This window comes from Tursiops truncatus, chromosome 12, assembly GCF_011762595.2.
Source record: "Tursiops truncatus isolate mTurTru1 chromosome 12, mTurTru1.mat.Y, whole genome shotgun sequence".
In the NCBI taxonomy this organism is placed as follows: Eukaryota; Metazoa; Chordata; class Mammalia; order Artiodactyla; family Delphinidae; genus Tursiops; species Tursiops truncatus.
Genome location: NC_047045.1, coordinates 67,479,598 through 67,499,133, shown reverse-complemented (window position 1 = coordinate 67,499,133; position 19,536 = coordinate 67,479,598). Strand labels below are relative to the sequence as shown.

Sequence of the window (19,536 nt, the reverse complement as noted above, 5' to 3'; positions counted from 1 at the left end):
TTTAAATAAAAACGACTAGAATTTTTCTATTTAAAGAAGTTAACGGGAACTATAAAATTCTAGTGCTGAAAACGTTTTAGCTCTTAAGCAGCTTCTTTTATTTACCAGATAAATAAACTGAGGCCCACAGCAGAGAGGTGACATACTAAAGTCACATAGCACAGACCATTACCAGTGACCTTTCTTCTACATTCTGTGATTCCTTCAGAGTGAAGGAACTGTTGGCTTTAGCAAAATGGGGTCAATCTACCTTTGTAAGCCTTAAACAATAGTAATTCTATATGACTGCTTTCTCCAGTTCTTCTCATCCTTACTAGTTAACAGTATCACAGCTCACCATCCTTCCTGCAGGTTGTACCATGGCTTTCTCACTGGTGGAAACTGCTAGACAGTAATAGAACCCCGGCTAGTAAGCTGGTTGGTATCTCAGTTTTTTCTTTATATGCAATGAGTTAGCCAGAACAAAAACATATTTATCAGAAGTTCATACAAAGCAAGTCTAGCAAATATTGGATTTTCGTTAACCAGTTACCACTGTTCTCTCAGCAACCTAACAGTCATTCAAGGAAACTGATGAATTTATCAAATGGGGTTGAACAGAAATAATTTTCAAATGATCAGTTCAGCTTGGTTTCTAAAACATCTCTTGACTTTATGTAGTAAAAGTAGAGAGAGAAAAATATCCCTCGGTCCCAGCTTCTTCAAAGTCTGGTCACAGGGCTCCACGAGGACCCTGTGTGCTCATACATTAAATTCCCTATTGAAGCCAGTTTGAGCCAGAAAACAGTTCCCAAGGCAAGTGCTCAAAAGTGGGTTTGTGTACTTATTCATCTCAGACTTCTTTGAACCTAGTTCCTTTGAACCTAGTTCCTTTTCCAAAACTGTTAAAAAAGATTTAGAGTTAACATCAAACTTGGTATCGTTTTGTTCTTATCTTACTTGCCTGCATCATATAAGGTGACATTTAGCAATGAGGGTAAAGTATCTTGAACTGCGTGATGCTAATATGTTTTTTCCCCTTTACTTTGTATTTCTAGTCCATATCCTTACAAACTCATGCAAATCCGAGGTACTCTGAGATCTACTTTTCCAAAATATAAAATGCAAATGGACCAGGTAAACTCCATATAAATTCAATAAACACGAACAGAGCACCTGTTATGTAGCCAGCAGTATGCTATCACCTATGAAAATGATGAGAATAAACATAACTCAGTGCATCAGACCTTAATATTAATGTCATTCAGTAGAAGAGTCACACATATGAAAATTAAAAAACCCAAAATACAGTATAACGTGTCACGTTCAAGTGTGCTAGACATTGCAGGAGCTAACTATTTATTGCTCTTAACAGTATTATGGGAGACGATGTATTAGCTCTAATTTGGCAGTAATGATTACATTTCAGAGCTTTACAGATAAACTGATTTTTTTTAGTTAAAATAGTTTCAAATGTGACACATCTGTCAGTTCAGGCCAGTGAACTCCTCGTAGGAAGGTTACAGGGTTGTCGTCACTTAATATCCTTGGTTGATTGATTGAACTTTAGGACGATGAAGGAGGAAAATACTGTGGTGCTCTGGAGATCTTTCTTTTGTTCTTAGAGTACTTAAACACTTTATTTTGCTATTATTGTGTTATTTTCTCACACGGTGTGACTATATATATCAATATTAAATTGTATTTAATGTGAATATCAAATGTTCTATTCTCACTGATATCCTGAATTTATAAAAATCATTTAAATTAATTCATGATGAAAATAAGCCAACCAGAAGATGTAACTTAAAAGATTAAAAAGGTTGTGGGGTAAGTGTGCAATCATTTGTCATCCAACTATTCTCAAATGTTTAAGATAAATCAATAAGGTTTGAGACTTTAGAATATTAAATGTTTGGTTATGAACTTGAAATAAACTACTTTTTCAAAACACACCAAATAAAAAATTTTAATAAGATGATTTGGAGAATGTACTTGCAAAAGCTACTCTAAGGGCAAACGCCATTTACCAGCTTATTTGAATTAATTTAGCCAAGGATTTGCATTCCCCGTAAGGTTGTTTCAAATTTTAATTTTATTCATATCCCCATCCTGATACTACCGCCCTTACAATACCCAACTTGTGAAGTGAGCCTCTAATTATTTTAATTGATAAAAATCAGGAAACTCAACACTGCCTCACTATCAGCCCCTCTATACCTCCTTGCTCATCTCATAACCTGTCCCTCAAACTCAGAAGAAAGCTATGCCTCTTCTTTGCCAGGGCTTTGCCAGGGCTAACCCTGTCCCTGTAATTCTCATCATCCTCACCCTTGCACCTTCACATTTATTCTTATTTTTTCTCTAGGGAAGCATAAAAAGAAAACGGTTAAGTATTCTTCCTCGATATGAAGAGGGAGGGAAGGAAGAAAGGGAAGAAGTGAAGAAAAGCAGGAAAGTTGGGGGGAGGTAGACAGAGAAGGGGAGGGAGGGGGACAGAAAGAGGGAGAGAGATTTAGTGCTTCTATACAAGAAAAATAGATTGTTACTCGACTGGAAACACGGGCATTCTTCCAAAACACGGTATTTACAAAGCCCAATTCCTTCAGATTTCAAACTACTACAAACACTGGTCAGCCTGCAAATCAAATAAGTGTTTCCCACCTACTTCTCACTGCTGCTCCCTCAGCTTTAACCTGCTGTATGTAACTGCAAATGAAGCTTCAGCAAATGTTTGCCTGTTTTCCTAACACGGCTTGGCCAGGAGTTGTGAATGTTGGCTCAGAAGACCTGAGTGAGCAGTGACCAGCCAACAAGCCTCACAGCTTAGCACTGGGTAGGGCCGTGAGCCAGAGTGGGCCTTGGCTCTCTGCAGAAGAGAGTTATCCTAACTAATCACAGCAAAAGGAAGGGAGGAGGTTCTGTTCTACTCATGCAAGTCAAGTTGGCTAAATTCTGTCATTTTCTAAGCCTCCTATAAATGTGAAAAAAAATATCCCATGACCTAACTTCTATGTAGTATTATTGATTTGTTTCCCTTTCAAGATGCTGAAGACTTCCCAAAAAGGAAACCTACATTGCTTTTAATTTGCCACAGAGCTTGGCTTTGCATCAGTCATCTTAAGAAAATCTAAGAACTTCAAAATGCATTAATCCCCAGTGAACTGAATCTTTCTAAAATATTCATTTTTAGTGTTTTGGCAAAGTAGCCCCATGTCACTAGCTTAATTGCTGCCAGGTTATTTTCCAGTTGTCAAATAATCTTTTCCTATTTAAGAGTCAGAAATAAAAACATTCACTCATAAAGGAATTGAATAATTTGGATCACAAACAACATAAGTATTTATTTGAAAAACATTTTCTATTTGAGTAAAATGGCAAATCAGGTATAGTAGCTTCTTACTACTAATTCTAATTTGCACTCACAGTCACTTTTTATTCATCAAATTCAGAGATACTACTACAGAAAACTATTTCACAAAGTATTTAGAAAAAAATATATACAGTCTCTCTGATAAAAAGTTAATTAAAAGGACAAAGCCAGGCAATATAAATGTAAGATATAAAACAAGCTCACATTTATAAACACAAATAAATAAATATATACAAAAGAGTCTACGTCAACATTGAACAAATAAAAGCTTTATAATGCAAGTCATCGTGACAGCAATGGAAAATACCTCAAGATCTTAGACTGACTCTAACATAATGTTAAAAAAAAAGAAAATAAAAACAACCAAAAATACCCCAGAGAGTCTAAATTGATATTATTCTCAAAGTTAAGCTAAACTAAATTTTGGCTCCACAGCTAAATTCCTGTGTTTCTGCTCTCATGCGGGGCTAGATGAAAGTGAGCACTACATGCGCAGAACTGAGGGTAGAATTTGACTCAGTCTTTTAAATCCACTTGCAAATGTTTCTATTCAGCTGTTTATCCATTGTTTCTTTCCTTACCGGATTACTGGAAATTTATAAAGTGGAGCTGATATTGTTGTCCAATTTGAAAAAAAAAAAAAAGTTTTCCCAGATCTGGATGAATACAAGTAGAAATCAAAGCTATTTTTAAAGCTATCTCTTAATTACTTTTAACTGAATAAGCACTTTGGGTAGAAATCTCACAGTCGAAAGCTAATTAAATTCTACCATCTCTAAGGCTTGGGGGAAAGTATATGAAGATTCAGTGACTATTTAAGGTTAATTTTCACCTAGATGTAACCTCTGCCCAAATAAGCAGCCTGTTAATATAGATGCCTGGAGAAAAGGACATGGCTCTACTGTAGGGTCTTGGTGACCTTAGATTTACTATCCTTTCCTACTACCTACACCCCTCCCCTGTGAAGGCCAAGCTGGGCAATGCTCCTGTCTTCCAGAACAGTGTTCCAGGATGCTACAAAACGGAACAGTATGAAAACCCATTATCATCCATTTAAGTCTGGCCAAAAGCTTCAGGATTGAAGATCAGCAAAAGCTGAGAGGCCCCTTGTTTGCTGCATAGCCTGAAAGCTTTCCTATGTTTCAGACTGAGAGCTACCCGCTTCCTGCACAGAGAGAAAGGTCCCCAGGTGCTCAGTCTGGTTTCTGCCTTTAAGCAGTTTGGTTCTGCCAGAATGTCTCATCTTCTCATCGCTTAGGCTGCCACCTCCCAGAACCTGAAACATCTCAGATAACCTAGAGCAAATGTAAAGGTAGAGCATGTGCTGAGGCCGATTTCTAAGAAACTGGATATGAGCCCATCATTTAAGAACAATTAAAATGTGGTCTCTTACACATTCACTAGCAAACATATTCCTCAGGACAGTTTGATAGCTAGGTTAAGCTGCTTAATATTATGCATGGCTTATATGCAGAGACCTAATCCATAAATAACACCCCATCTGTCTTGCCAGACCTCCTCTGGCTCTTATAATCAGAGGACTTATGTACAAATAGTTTGCAGACTGGCAAACGTAGACCCACACAATTATAAATTATTTTGATTATGATAAGTCACCCACGTAAGTCTCAGTTTATATTCTTTGGAACAAAACTCTGGAAAGAGGAAGTAAGAGGCTTTTCATTTGTGCAAATGGAAATGTCTTAAAAAGTTTCTGGAGCAAAGACAAGACCATAGAGTCTCAATGGTTGTTTTTCCCAAAAGGGAGAGACTACTGTACACGGCATGCCTAATGGAAATCTGCATTCCTCCCATGAGCCCGCAGCTCAATGTACAGTAGAGCAGCAAAAGCAGAGGTGTAAGAGGGTCATTCTTCAGCTCCTGGGAGCTCCACTCTAATGGAACATCAACACTAAACTTGATTCAAATGTATAGGACTAAATTATAATTAATGATGATGCTTAAGCCTTGTGTCTTGAATAGGACAAGTGAAATAACATGGCCTCTTATTAACTAGGTCAAACTTTGGAGAATTCTTTCTTTCTTAAGCATGTTGTGGTCTTCAGGGTTAAACATCTGAGATAATGAGAGAAAATTCCTTTCTAAACTTTGAGTCAGACATTAAATACTCTTTTATATCTGTGGTTGAAATTTCATTTAAAAAGAGGAAATGCTAATGCATTCATAGAAACCAGCACTGAGATGGGACCTGCGGGCATCCGAGATAGTTATAAATATTAGTATGCTTTTGATTGCAGAGAAAGATGATGGAGCAGGTGGCCATATCCAAATCTAATTATTATGTGGGGTGTGAGTGAGCTCTAAACTAGGGCTTGTCCCAAGCTCGGCCTGTCCCTTGCCCTCTAATTTTACTATTCCACCCCACAGCCCAAGTTCTGATTGATCCATTCAATCATATAGTTAAAAAAATCCTATCCCTGTGGCTACTGAGTGCTGCTCTTAGTACTGAAGTTGAGTGATGGTGGAAACTCCCCCATGGAAGAAATACACTGAAAAGACAGATTTTGAATTTCACAAAAGCCTTCTTCACAAAACAGATTCTTCATATATATGCAGTTACCTAGGTAATACCACGTTTACATCTGCTAGTCAGAGTTTTCACAGCTTGCACATCTTCACGTTGCTGCAGACTGATGTCTCTTCCTTATATTAAAGATATTAAAACTTTGTGCTGTGGCTGAAGGTGTCTGACATGATAATATTTTTATAGAAATTATCTGAATGAGCATTGCAATAACCCTTGACCTTATCAATGACCTGATGGACAGGGATGATTGATGTTTGTTCTCCATCAGCATGGGTCAGTTTTGATGAGGACTTGTCCATGGGAGCATTGTCTGCAAGAAATGATACAAGAAATTAGGCTACAAAATGAGCTGGTGACATGCCTAAGGGCTAACGTTCTGGACGCTCTTTTGCACATTAAAGAAGATCACAAAGGAAATGAAGCTCTGGTTCTTTCTTAGTTTAGGTAATAGGCAGCACTAAAATGTCATGTTTTTCATCTTCAAAGCGCATCCTTGCATATGAAAGAATGTTAATGTGCCTTCTAGTAATTTGTGTTGGGAGTTGTTTTAAGAAATATTCTTGTAAGTGGTATTTTTCAAAGAGCCAGTGAATAGAATAATCAGAAAATTGCTGCAAAAATATATGTGGCAAATCAATCAAACAAGGTAGTAACAGATTATATAACAAATGAATTAAAAGATGCTGAAATATCTGTGGAAGAAATGATATGATGTCTATGATATGTTTTCAAAATAATACATGGAGGGGAAAATGCGTAGGTGGCTATGAGTTGATATGAACAAGGAGATTCATTATATTATCCTCTCTATTTTTCATATGTTTGACACTTTTCATAATACAATTTTTAATAAAATATAATTTAAAGAATTTTGGAAAAGACAAGTGAATAAAAAAACATAAAGGCTATTTTGAACACATTTTCTCATGGAAAAAACCTGTGAAATGATTGCAATATAGAAAAAAGGTATCTTTTATTAATTATTTTTGAATTATAAAAATCAAAATTATCTTTATCAGAAATATTTTAAGTATATATTTTCTTTAACTATGCTACAGTCTCAGAATGATGTTATTGCTGGCAGCACTAATATCAGAGCAATTGATAGCAATAAAGGACTGCTAAATATATTTCTGTTCTGAATTTTCCAATATCACATATTTAAACATTATTTTCCTAGACCCAAAGCTTTCTAAAAGTGATACAGCTAGTGCCCTGAAACTCAGCTAAGCACTATTATCTACAAATACATATGGCTGTCTCCATGTATCTTGTAGGTATCTGCTTTCCACATTTTGGAGAAAAATGCTGTCTTAAAATTAACTACAGAGATTTCACATCAATGAAAGAGCAAATGACCTTCTACAAAGTCCTCAGTTCCCTACAGTTGTATCTTTTCTATTCACTATGGAAGAGGCAAAAACTCTATCATGAAAACCTGCTTCTAGGAATCATGGCTGAAAAATTGGAATGTTCACTCTAGGTGTTTTATATTTTGAGTAAGTTTGACCCAGTAAGTGACATAACATTAAAAATCCTCAATAATTGGTAAAAGCCATCATCATTTTATCTGTTGTCTTTGGAAACGGCTCAGATTGTTCAAGTGTGGTCTTGGTGTTGGAGCAGACACTAAATAAAATGAAGGCTAAAATAGAAAATGGAGTGTCTATCCCAGTAAAGGAAGCAAGAGAGAACAGATGGCCTTTGGGAAGAGTGGGCAGACCGAAGCATGGTGGAATGATCATGTCCCAGGATTGGTGAGAAAAAAGCTCAGGGAGTCATTTTATAAGGCCCCCTCCCCATTCGGCTCTCAGCAAGCTGATTGATTCTGTGCTTTCCTTCAGTTCATACGTTCACTAGCCATTGGTTTTCTGTTGGGAATTTTTCTATTGACTTAAATCTCAATAATGAACAATTTGTACTTGATGTTTTTAGAAAGCCACACATCCTCAAAGAAACTTCAAGGATACAATCACTCTGCTTCGCTGACAACTTCCAGGGTCACATTCTTTTTACAGATTTTGACCGGCTCCATTCCAAATACGTGACCCAATTTTCTGGGTCTTCACCGTCTAAGAAGGTAAAATTCTGAGCAAGGTTTGTATTTCTATATACATGCTATTCCCAGTCCTCTGGGTAGCTATTATATTGTGGATAATATAGATTTTGATTATGGCTACAAGTTTGAAAACCAGGGGCTAGGGAAATGAACTATTATTTCACCTATGCTTAAATTTCAAGCAGACAAAAGTCCTCAAAAAGCAGGCTTGGAATCGACAATTTCTCTTTCATGACTTCTGTGAATGTACTGTGACATATCCAGTAATTCATAAGAGCAGCGAAAAAGTAGAGAATTTCACTCTGTTCTATAACAAACCTCTCAAGTACTGCTTTTTTTTTTTCCATTATTTTACCTGGTAATGTGACCCACTAACTCCAGAGCATGGTACATTTCCTAAAAGGAGCGGCTTGCAGACACCCCCATGCAGAGAAGAGCCAGCACAGCACAGGACCATTTGAAATTTCAGAAACTCCAGCTCAGTGCAGGAATTTCCTTGTGCTAGCTGAGAAGTATTGTAAAGAACAAGCAACTTGGCTGGTGCGGCAAGAGTCTTAGTTTAATCCATGCAAATATTCTCTTACTACCTTGCAAAAAATTCATGCATTCAAAGAAGTAATAAAAGTTTACCTGAATGATCCACTTTTGTTGAAGGAATGCTCTTAGAAGACATTATCTACACCATAAACATATGAATCAATGCCAAGAAATAAACCATCTAGATATCCATGATGCTATGCAGTGACTTTTTGCACACCCTGAGTGACCCAAGAACGTCTGCAGTTTGACTGAGAACTGGCTAGCTCGCAGAAGACCGTTTGTACGTCAGCTGATCGGAAACTAGAATTTATTATACCGTGGAAGTAACGTCATACAGCTGACTACATCCTTATACTTGTTGACAAAAACCCATTTAACCCCAAGGGTTTTAAAAGAAACAGAAAAACATTAATGAATTCTTAAAAAAAAATACACAAGATTTTGAAACAGTTAAGTTTTCCTTAGGTACCCCCATTTCTGCAATTCATTTTATCTTCTAGTCAGTTTTCCCCATGATGCTTACTATTTCCAAATATTTTAATACTTCCAAAAGGTCCTCTGTTCCAAATTATGTACTTTGTTATCCTCTTTTGCCTTTTAATAGTGGTTCTTTAGGCCAACTATTAGCTGTGTTAAGAGGAAAACAATTCAATTGGTCTAATTCCTATTCATTCACAACTGACTTACAATGCATTAAGTATTTGCATTTTAGAAGGGGAAACAAAATGAGTATCTGATTTTAAGGCTGATTAAATAAAGTAAAAAGTTCACTTATTATAAGTACAGTTGAGCCTTGAACAATGGCAAGGGTTAAGGGCACTGACCCTCCTGCACAGTTGAAAATCTGAGTATAATTTACAGTTGACCCTCTGTGTCTGAGGTTCCTCTGTAGCTGCAGTTCTGTATCCACGTATTCAGCCAACTGCAGATCATGTACTACTATTTGTTGTTTTTACTACTGAAAAAAGTCTGTGTTTAAGTGGACCTGTACAGTTCAAACCTGTGTTGTTCAAGAGTCAACTGTACAAGATGTTTTGTGCCAGGGAACTACCAATTAGGTAGAATTATCTATCTCAGACTATATACCTGTTATTAATTTTCTTACACAGGTGTTTCGAGCAGGAGTGCACAGACCTCTTAATTTTAGGCAAAACTGTTTGTGTGCAGGACTCAAAGCCTGCACTCAAAGGCTGGAAGAGAGTCCACAGCTTTTATGCAATTCCCCAAAATGTCCCTGACTCCAAGAAACTTTAAAAACTGCTGTACTAAGCTGCTCCAAGTTTTCAGATCTTTCTTTACTTAACCTTGGAATTAAAAACCTCAGTAAACATTCATACTTTTTTTCCACAGTGCTATCTTGAATCCCAGGCAGTGGGGACCCTAGTGGCACAAGCAAGGACATGTGGAAGGATTCAAATGTACATACGGGTCATTTGAAATTCAAATGTTTGCAATGTGAACATTTATAGACACATTGCACAAATCACTCCCTGCTTGCAAAAAGCTAAATATGAATCTTTTTGGTGTCATTCGCCTTTGCCTACATTAATTAGCTAAACAAATACAAAATTTATTTCCATTATCCTTTTAGAATCATCTTTAATTAGGAAAGTGCTGGATGCTGAGTGTTGAGAGCTGATTGCTCGAGGTTTAATTAGTATTTAAAAGTAGCATTTCTGCTATTTTCAATTGAAATTATTAAAGGATTACACCTTTTCACACTGCTCACTGGCTATCAAGGACTGCAAAATAGTCTTCACAGGCTTATGTCATTTTATTTCACTTCACTTTGTTGTCCTTCATAGATTACAGTTGTTTTTTTTTTGCTTCCTTCTTTCATAAAGTATTTTTTTTAACATCTGTATTGGAGTATAATTGCTTTACAATGTTGTGTTAGTTTCTGCTGTATAACAAAGTGAATCCGCTATACATATACATATATTCCCCATATCTCCTCCCTTTTGCGTCTCCCTCCCACCCTCCCTATCCCACCCCTCTAGGTGGTCACAAAGCACCGAGCTGCTCTCCCTGTGCTATGCGGCTGCTTCCCACTAGCTATCTATTTTACATTTGATAGTGTATATATGTCAATGCTACTCTCTCACTTGTCCCAGCTTACCCTTCCCCCTCCCCGTGTCCTTGAGTCCATTCTCTACGTCTGCGTCTTTATTCCTGTCCTGCCCCTAGGTTCATCAGAATCTTTTTTTTCTTTTTTTAGATTCCATATATATGTGTTAGCATACGGTACCTGTTTTTCTCTTTCTGACTTACTTCACTCTGTATGACAGACTCTAGGTCAATCCACCTCACTACAAATAATTCAATTTCATTTTTTTTATGCCTGAGTAATATCATATTGTATATATGTGCCACATCTTCTTTATATTTTTTATAAATTATAGTTTTTATAAATTGAAGTTTTGTGGCAACCCTGTGTGGTCAGATGACAGGATAAGCATTTTTTTTAGCAATAAAGTACTTTTAAAATTAAGGTGCGTACATTTTTTGACATAATTGTATTGTACACTTAATAGACTGCAGTATAGTGTAAACATAATTTTTATAGGCACTGGGAAACCAAAAGCTTTGTGTGACTCTATTGCAATACTCGCTTTACTATAGTGGGTCTGAAACCAAATTCACGGTATGTCCAAGGTCTGCCTGTATTTGCACACTGTCTTCAGGATTGTTCCTATACATGCTCAGTGTCAGAAAGTGTGATCATTGTAAATATCATGAAGATTCAGTAGATGAACAAAGACACGGTGTTTCTCACCATCCTGTATCACCTTCCAAGTATGATGCTCCCTATTTCATACTTAGTCAGTGATTTGAAGAGCAATTGCCAATAACTCTTCCAATGGTTAAGGACTTAGGTATTTTTTTCTCTTTTGACTGAGGAATAATTGACATATATCATTATATTAGTTTTAGGGGTACAACATTATGATTTTATATTTGTATATATTTCAAAGGACTTAAGTCTTAACTGTAACATGTAAGTAACTTTCCTACTATGCTGAAATAATCTACAACTCAATTTCTGTACTTTTTAAATAAAAACACATAACTTTTTAAAACAAGAGACCATAGCTTTTAAGGAAAATTAAGTTTTAAAGCAAATGAAGTTACAAAAATATTCAAAGTTAATGATATTCTGGCAATATAGATTCAATTTTGGTTGCAATATTTTTAAAAAAGACAAAATATTCACAAAGATGTCCCAGAGAACATCTTTACCATGGCCAGAGTGACTCACCGGTGTGGCTATTCCTTTTGAAGTAGGTGGTAGAGCTGTATTTAGACTTGGATGTAAGGTAGGTTGAGTTAGAGCCAATGGAGCTTGAGGACAAAGATTTTCCTAGATTATCAGAACTTTTCTTGATGATATTGGTAGCTGTCTTACTCCAGTCTGAAAGAAATGACATCTCTCCATGAGTCTGCTTTGGGGGGAATATACTCTGCCCTGAAGAATCATCACCACATTATTTAAGTAACTGATCCAGAGCATTAGACGTTCTGACACGCTGGCAGTGACTCACACGAGAGACTGACATGTCAACAATAACAACCTGAAGAAACATAAAAGTTTCTTACTTTGACTCTATGTTTAAAATTATACTTTAATATATTAAGGGTGAGAAGTAACCACTGGTGGTTAAAAAAAAAAGTAATATTCTTCTTCCGGGATTTTTTATATTGAGAAAGATCTCTTTGCCTAATAACGTAATTAAAGACTTCAAAAATATGGAAAGGTATGTATGGTATAGTGGATATATGAGTTGTTAAATTAGACATGAAACCTTGGGCAACTCACTTAACCTGTCTGGAATTCATGCTCCTCCTTTGTAAAATAGGAAGGTCAGGCCTAGCGTCCTCAGATCTCTTGCAGTCCTAATAATCTAAGACTACAGCTAAGCATCTTTATATACACTGCCTTTACAGCTTGCTACCACTGGGACTGGGTTGCTCAGACCATAGAAAATCAAAATGACAAAGGTTTCTAACTACTCTCCGATGTAAGAAAAATGATCACCAACATGCTCCTTTACCTGAGTTGTCTGCTAATCGAAATCGACCACAGCAGAGGTGCCGTCTCCACTGCTTCTGAACATTCTCCTTCATAGCACAGTGGAAGATAAATATAAATAAGCCTGGGATGAAAGAAAATATAAACAATTAGGCCAAAGGACACATTTTTAAAGGTAAACCTTACACAACATATGGATTTATTTTAATTTAAATTTTTTTACATCCAAATCACTAAGAAACAGATCCTAAGGAATCTTTAGGTATGCAGTAGATGTTTTAATCCTTTAGAACAAACATGGAGGATCAGATAAAACTAGAACGATTACATGGATCTAATTCTGTCTTTGTTTTGTTTGGTATTCGTTATGACTTAACCTAAAGACTAAGCTGAAATAGGCAATATTCAATGTAAGAGGCATTTATATTTCCCTTATATCTGTTTCAAAATTATGTGAAAACATTTCACAAAATGTAGAAAAAAAGAGAAAACTGAAAACATCCATGAGCTCATCATCTATTTCAACTTGTATATTCTAAGCTATTTTATGTAAGCATATTATTGTAAGTTTGGGCAATAGAAAAGTGGTATTTTTACAAGTCAAAAATGGGCCCAAATCAGCAAATGCATGTGGCTCCACCTGGCCTGCTTTAGTTTCTCAATACTTTAATGCAGAAATATTTCTGTATTGTCAAGTGGTCTTCATATTTAGTCACTCCCTGCATCTATCAAAAACTAATTGTGTCATTTGTGCTTTGGGAGCCAACCCCTTTTAACTTTTCAAGGAATTTGCTTCTGCCTTTTTATTCTCCCTTTGCTGCCTCAATTTCTCCCTCTATTCCTCCATACTTGGGTTATTCCCATTACTTACAAGCATATTCTAGTAACTCTCTTTTAAGTAATCGAACAAAAAATTTCTCCTTTGAGCCCCAATCTTCTTCCAGCTTCCACTTCTTCATTCCCTTTCTCAGTACAACGTGAAATGGTTAACTTTCGCCATCTCTACCTTTTCTCATTTCTTTTCTTCTCAACCTGCTTCAAATAGGTTACTATCCACAGCTACAAGGCCACTACAACTGCTCTTGTGAAGGTCACAGGGACTTCCCTATTGCTAACTCAGTTTTCATTCCTGTTTTTACTAGATCTCTGAACAGTATTCAACACAATTGACCATTCTCTCATTTTTGAAATACATTCTTGGTACCACTTTCTCCTAGGCGTCTTCTTAATTTGCTTCCTGGTCTCTGTAGCACATCCCTCGGCTTTACTTTTAAAGGATGACACATCCATGACTCAGCCCTGGATTTCCATCTTTTCTACGGCTACACTGTCCTAGTAGGTACTAATCATGCTGTATAAGTACCATACACTACTTTTTATATGTGCCCCCATTGCCTTCTCTCCCCACCACCACCACCAGGATTCCAACCCACACTGCTTGCAGGACATCTTCATTTGGCTGTATCTCCAGTTTGTTGCATCTCACACCCCTGATATTCTAAATAGGAGTCTTCTTCATCACTACCCTCAAAGAAACACATCAAACTCATTTCTGCCCAATAATTTGAAGGCTCTTCCTTTAAAGCTTTCCCTAACAGGTTCTTACCTGTCATTCAGGCCTCAGATCAATTGTTAACTCCTCAAAAAGGCCATCATCAACTTTTTATTTTTTATGTTTTAGATCACACCCTTGCACACACCTATTTTCGCTATAGCACAGATCATTACCTGATATTCTTGTATTCTTAATTTATTCATTTATTTCTTTGCTTAACTGTCTCTTGCCAGTAAATAATAAGCTCCAAGAGCACAGGGATGTTTGTCTATCCAGTGTTGTACTAGCCATTCCCAGAATGATGCCAGGAACTAAGCGGGAACTCCATAAATGTTTGTTGAATGAATGAATAGTAATAGACTGTACAGTCTATTAAGTGTACATTTGATAGTGTATATATGTCAATGCTACTTGTCCCATGATTAACTGCTCATCTATTCTACATGATTAACTGCTCATCTATTCTACATGAGTTAATTGAATACTTACATGTACATCTGAATGCCTTAAATGTATTTAGGGGTAGGGGCTTACACTTACTTAGAAGGTGCTCCATAAATTCCTAATGAAGTTACTGGTTGAAAATCATTACATATGTTGACTCATAGAGGAATGCCATTATGAAAATACTAAATTTTGGTCACTGCTTTCGAATAGACAACTAGCCTATTAAAACATTCCTGGGAGGGGTTTCCCTGGTGGCGCAGTGGTTGAGAGTCCGCCTGCTGATACAGGGGACGCGGGTTCGTGCCCCGGTCTGGGAAGATCCCACATGCCGCAGAGCGGCTGGGCCCGTGAGCCATGGCCGCTGAGCCTGTGCATCTGGAGCGAGACCCGCGTACCACCAAAACAAAAAAAAAAAAAAAAAAAAAAATTCCTGGGAAATTCAAACACATTTACCTCTGAGAAGTATAAATAAGGCATTCAATGACCTAAGTAGTATTAGTAATCAGTAATCGTACCATTTTATTTATTATTATTACTATATAATTTTATACATATTTATTTAAGTAAAACACTTATTTTATTATTATATTACTAATAATACTTTATTAGTAATAAAATAATTAGTGAAGAAAATATATCCTAGTGACCTAGTTATTTGTCTAAGATGATATCAGATAGGATAGGGGAGTTCTAATTTTAAAAGAAAGCTCTAATAAATATGAATCAAATTTCATTCATTCAGAAAATACACACCCACACAAACCCCTCCTGGAAGTCCCTGTGCTGTGGACAAGGAGGGAAGCTGGGTTGGGGAGGGAGAGCTGGAGACAAGAAATTGACTTGCAGCCTGGCCTGGAGTCTGGACGTGACAGGTCTCAGAGTGGGAGAAAGACTTTGTTCCACACTCAAACCCCTCAGAATCAGGACCTGCAGGTGGATCTACCTTCCCAGGGAGTACAGGATAGACACTGGGTTCGGACCCCATCTTCACACTCTGACTAAATCTGATTGCCTTTCAAAGCCTTCTTCACGGACAAACCCCCAAGTCCCTAACTTGCTTGCTAACACAGAAAATCCCTTTAATAAGCACACATGTTCTGTAACACCGGTAGTGTGAATACCCAAAGAATATATAAAATGTGGATGGGTTTCCCTTTGAGAACCTTTCAAGTCTTTAAGAGGTGGTGGCAGTTTCAGAGTAAAGAGAGCAGAAGGCATGGAAGCTTGAGGTGACGTCATCATAGGTTACAGATGAAGGAGTCTGTGGTTGGAGAAGGAATCCTTTGCCTTGGCTTGACTCTTGAACTGGGACAGAATTTGCAGAATTTGTTGTTGGAGGTATTTTTGTCCTACAGCTGAAAATATAGCTAACCACGTGTTTCTTAAACAATTGTTTAACAAACTCACGTATCAGAGCTGTAAAAGATTATAAACTCCAATTAAGGACTTTGGTTCTAAGGCATCAATCCTGGCATTACTTGCTCTCGGGTCCCACACTGAGCAAATGATTTTCTTTTAGCTGAGGCAGAAGTTGAAAATTTCTAGATGTTGTTTCCCTTAACACTCAGAAGTTTTTATAAATGTCATATATATCGGAGGAAAAACTTCAGAGCATATGTCTGGTGTTTTGAGGACACTGGAAGAGACCTAGTTCTTGGATTTGCTCCTTTGGCCTTGCTGGGATATTAAGATGTGAATTATTTTGAGGCTCTGATGCTGACCACAGTCACATGGGAGTAGGTTAAAGCCAAGAAAAACTGACTTAATAAAACAATTTTTTAGATTGTGCAGTGCTGCTCTGTATCATAATTACATAGCATTAGATGACACTGCCTACTTTTAAGCAACCTGTAAATATACAGGCATCCACTAAGTTTAAGAGACACGTATATAAATTAGATTTAAAATCTGATACATCTCCTCTAAAATTATCTGATCGAAGTCATTTACATGCTCTGCCTCCCACTATGAGTTGTGATGCTATGGGACAAAAGCAGATAATAGGTGTGAGAAATTAGAATTCTCTGGAATAAATATATTTTAAAATTCCAAGGTATTATGCAGATTCTTTAGCCGTGAGGTATGTTTCCATTTTAAATTAGAATAGGATTCTCATAATAGGTTATTTTACTATTTGTAGTAACTAGCCCTTTTCACATGAATTTAAATCAGTCTGGCAATAAATATTATCCCAAGATTATTTTAGGACAAAATATCCCTCTTAGAGTTCAGCTGTGGGAAACGTGGAAGGTATCCACATCTGGAAGAGCACACATGCCGTATGGAAAGAAATTCTGAACACTGCAAGAAGGAGGAGTAGAAAATGCAGCAGGAGAGCCAAGGGCACTTGGAGGCCAAAGTGAAAAAACAGAGGGCTAGTTCCTCTTCAGTCTTGAGGGTTTTTTTTTTTCCATCTACTTACAGATTTTGGTGCCAGAGCAGCACTTAAAATCACAAAACTTTAAAGAGTTTTACATTGGCATCCAAGGGAATCTGTTTGATTCTAATCCCCAGCTCTGCTCTCTTTCAATGCTCATTTCAGTCAAATGTTTCCCCTTTGAGAATCTTTATATAAACCCACGCACCTCAAAGAGGCTCTTCATACCACCTGGAAAAATATGCTCTTCTAGTTTTCTGGAAAGCTGTGACCAGGGACCAGAATAATTGGTTTTTACTCCTCATAGCGCCTACAGCTTTATTTAACTGACCAAGGAGTAGGGAACATTGCCCATAAAAGCTGGACGCTAAAATGACTGAAAAGATAGAAATCAGAGGCAAAGTCACTGCTTCATCTTGACAGGCTTGTGCTAGTTTCACAATGGCCCTTTTGGGGTGAATTTTAGCCCAGAAAATGACCACTCTGATGAATGTAAGCCAGTTCCTTAGCAATAGTTTCTTCAGGTTGATAACTGCTTGGATTCTTTATCTTACTCATACAAACCCAAATTTTATGCTAAAACAAGAAAAAAAAGTTAAACTTTCTTTAAATGAACAGATCCTAACCAGTTCTCTACCTGCTCATCCCTTGCCTTCCTTTAACCTCCATCTTTCACTAACCAGAGGTTTCTGCTCACTTTTAAAAATAACTTAGACCAATATATGAATTCAAGATATCTTAATTCTCAGCAAATCTTGCAATTTTCTCAATTAAAATAAATGGCCTTTTCCATTGTGATGGAGGAAGGGCGTTACAGGCATGTGGGAAAGAGGGCCTGTCTGTGAGTCCTGGTAGGAAGGAAAACAAGGAATTCCACCTCGCCAGGCCCTCCTAGAGAAGCACACCAGGGGCCGAGCCTGACTCAAAAGACAAGGAGAAGGGACACCCAAGAGGGTGCTCTAAACCTCTAAATGTGGAGTGAGAAACACTCTGAGAAATCTTGTCAAGTAGTGGGTTTGAAAAAAAAAAAAGCTTCCTTCTAAAGTACTGGCTTTATATCCAGACTGTATGGGCTTGTGTTTAATCTTGGTCTTTATAAGAGCTGTTTAACTATTTATTTAGGAAAAATAAAGATATCCTTACATTCAATATTTTGGCTAGGAATTTGGCTCCCACATAGAATTCATTCTCTTAGGTTGAGTTTTGGCAGAAACATGTGGAGCAAATGTAAAACAAGTAGCCAAAAGGATGTTCTCAGATCTCTAGCCCGATTATCAAAAGTTTTTTAAAAACTGCCCAGGAACAGCTTCCCTTGGATTTGAAAATAAATGCCATACTGTAAAATTCAGGGAAACATGTATTGTCGTCCTTTTACTGGTCTACAGAACCACTTTCAAGAAGTCTGGTGAAGGAAAACAAAACAAAACAAACGCCTTAGGTGCTCATTTCCTAATGAGTTCTTTACCAGCCAAGGGCCATTGACGCTTTCAGCAAGGCTCATCATCGATACATTCTGACAAACGACCTAAGTTGATTTTCCTTACCCTGGATAATAAAGATCCAGAAACACAATGAAGGGGAAGACTGCAGATATAGATAACTTTTCAGACTGTGAGATGGAATCAATCAAGAATTAATCAAAGAAGGTGTTGGGGCAAAAAAGGATACGTGGTCTCGATAACTGATCTTTGACAAAAACGATCTAGGTAACTTCTGAGCTTCCCAGCAAGCCCAAGTCCAAATCTTCCAACAGCTCATCTGTTTTGTTGTCACACAGACGTAGCCAGCTGGCTGCTGGGCTGGGGAATCTCTAGAGTTTATGACTCTCTCTGGGAACCTCTTGAATCCTCCTTTCATTCGACAAGGTGCCCTTTAGAAAATTATTTCTCTGTGGCACAAAATGCTCTGCCAAAAGATGAGTAATTTATTTCCTTGCAGTGTGTAATGTCTCGGCCAACATGATGCCATTTCAGATGCTAACGGGTTTAAAGGTGGTTCATCTCTTTACCTTGGCGCCGATTCACCGTGTGTGTTGTACATGTGATCGTGGCCCAGCTTAACCGTCAGGAGGCTCCTAACCCATCATTTTATTTAATTTTCTTAGTTTACCAATAGGATTAAAATAATAATGATAAATACATTTCTATAAATGGTTTTTGCTGAATAAGGGTAAGAGTAAATTTCCATTTATTCATTAAATGTACATTTATGAACAATTTTTTTAAAAGGACATAGAGACTGACTTCCTAGAAACTTTGAAATAAAAAGTTGAAAGGGCAGTAATTTGTTTTATTTTTTTGGCTCATGGTTTGTCATCTAATAATGTGCTTTTCTGTTTTCATATATGCTATGTTATAAATATTACACTGATCTTAGGTAAGTCATTAACTCTTCTAAGCCTGTTTCTTCATCTGTAAAATGGAGCGAATACCCTTTTTCTTGGGACCTACTTTTCAGATTTGCTACAAGAATTAGATCACAGATGTTGTGTGAAAGGCTTTGTGAACCACAATGCACTATGCAAATATGTTATTTCTGTTGCTCTGGGTATCTTAATGTTACTGAATGAATTACTGGCATACATGACCTCTGAGTACACTGATGAGATACCCTTCTGTGTTCGCCATT

General features: G+C 37.1%; 1 protein-coding gene and 1 long non-coding RNA gene across 6 annotated transcripts in view; one reads left to right on the top strand and one right to left on the bottom strand.

Moving 5' to 3' along the window:
- LOC141276035 (uncharacterized) overlaps positions 1-19,536 on the top strand; it is an 89,171-nt gene that overhangs the window by 51,616 nt on the left and 18,019 nt on the right. The window lies entirely within an intron of this gene.
- Positions 3,298-19,536, bottom strand: part of ADGRG6 (adhesion G protein-coupled receptor G6) — a 136,792-nt gene continuing 120,553 nt past the window's right edge. For 3 of the 5 annotated variants that reach the window (XM_019951735.3, XM_073789664.1, XM_019951736.3), the window contains 3 exons: positions 12,552-12,653; positions 11,759-11,911; positions 3,298-6,210 (listed from right to left, as the gene is read on the bottom strand). In XM_019951735.3, coding sequence (XP_019807294.2) covers positions 6,032-6,210; positions 11,759-11,911; positions 12,552-12,653 — 434 coding nt within the window. In that variant the 3' untranslated portion in view covers positions 3,298-6,031. Of the gene's footprint in view, positions 6,211-8,589; positions 8,636-11,758; positions 11,912-12,551; positions 12,654-19,536 lie in introns of all 5 variants that reach the window. The other 2 variants (XM_033867787.2, XM_019951737.3) reach the window with 1 other exon arrangement.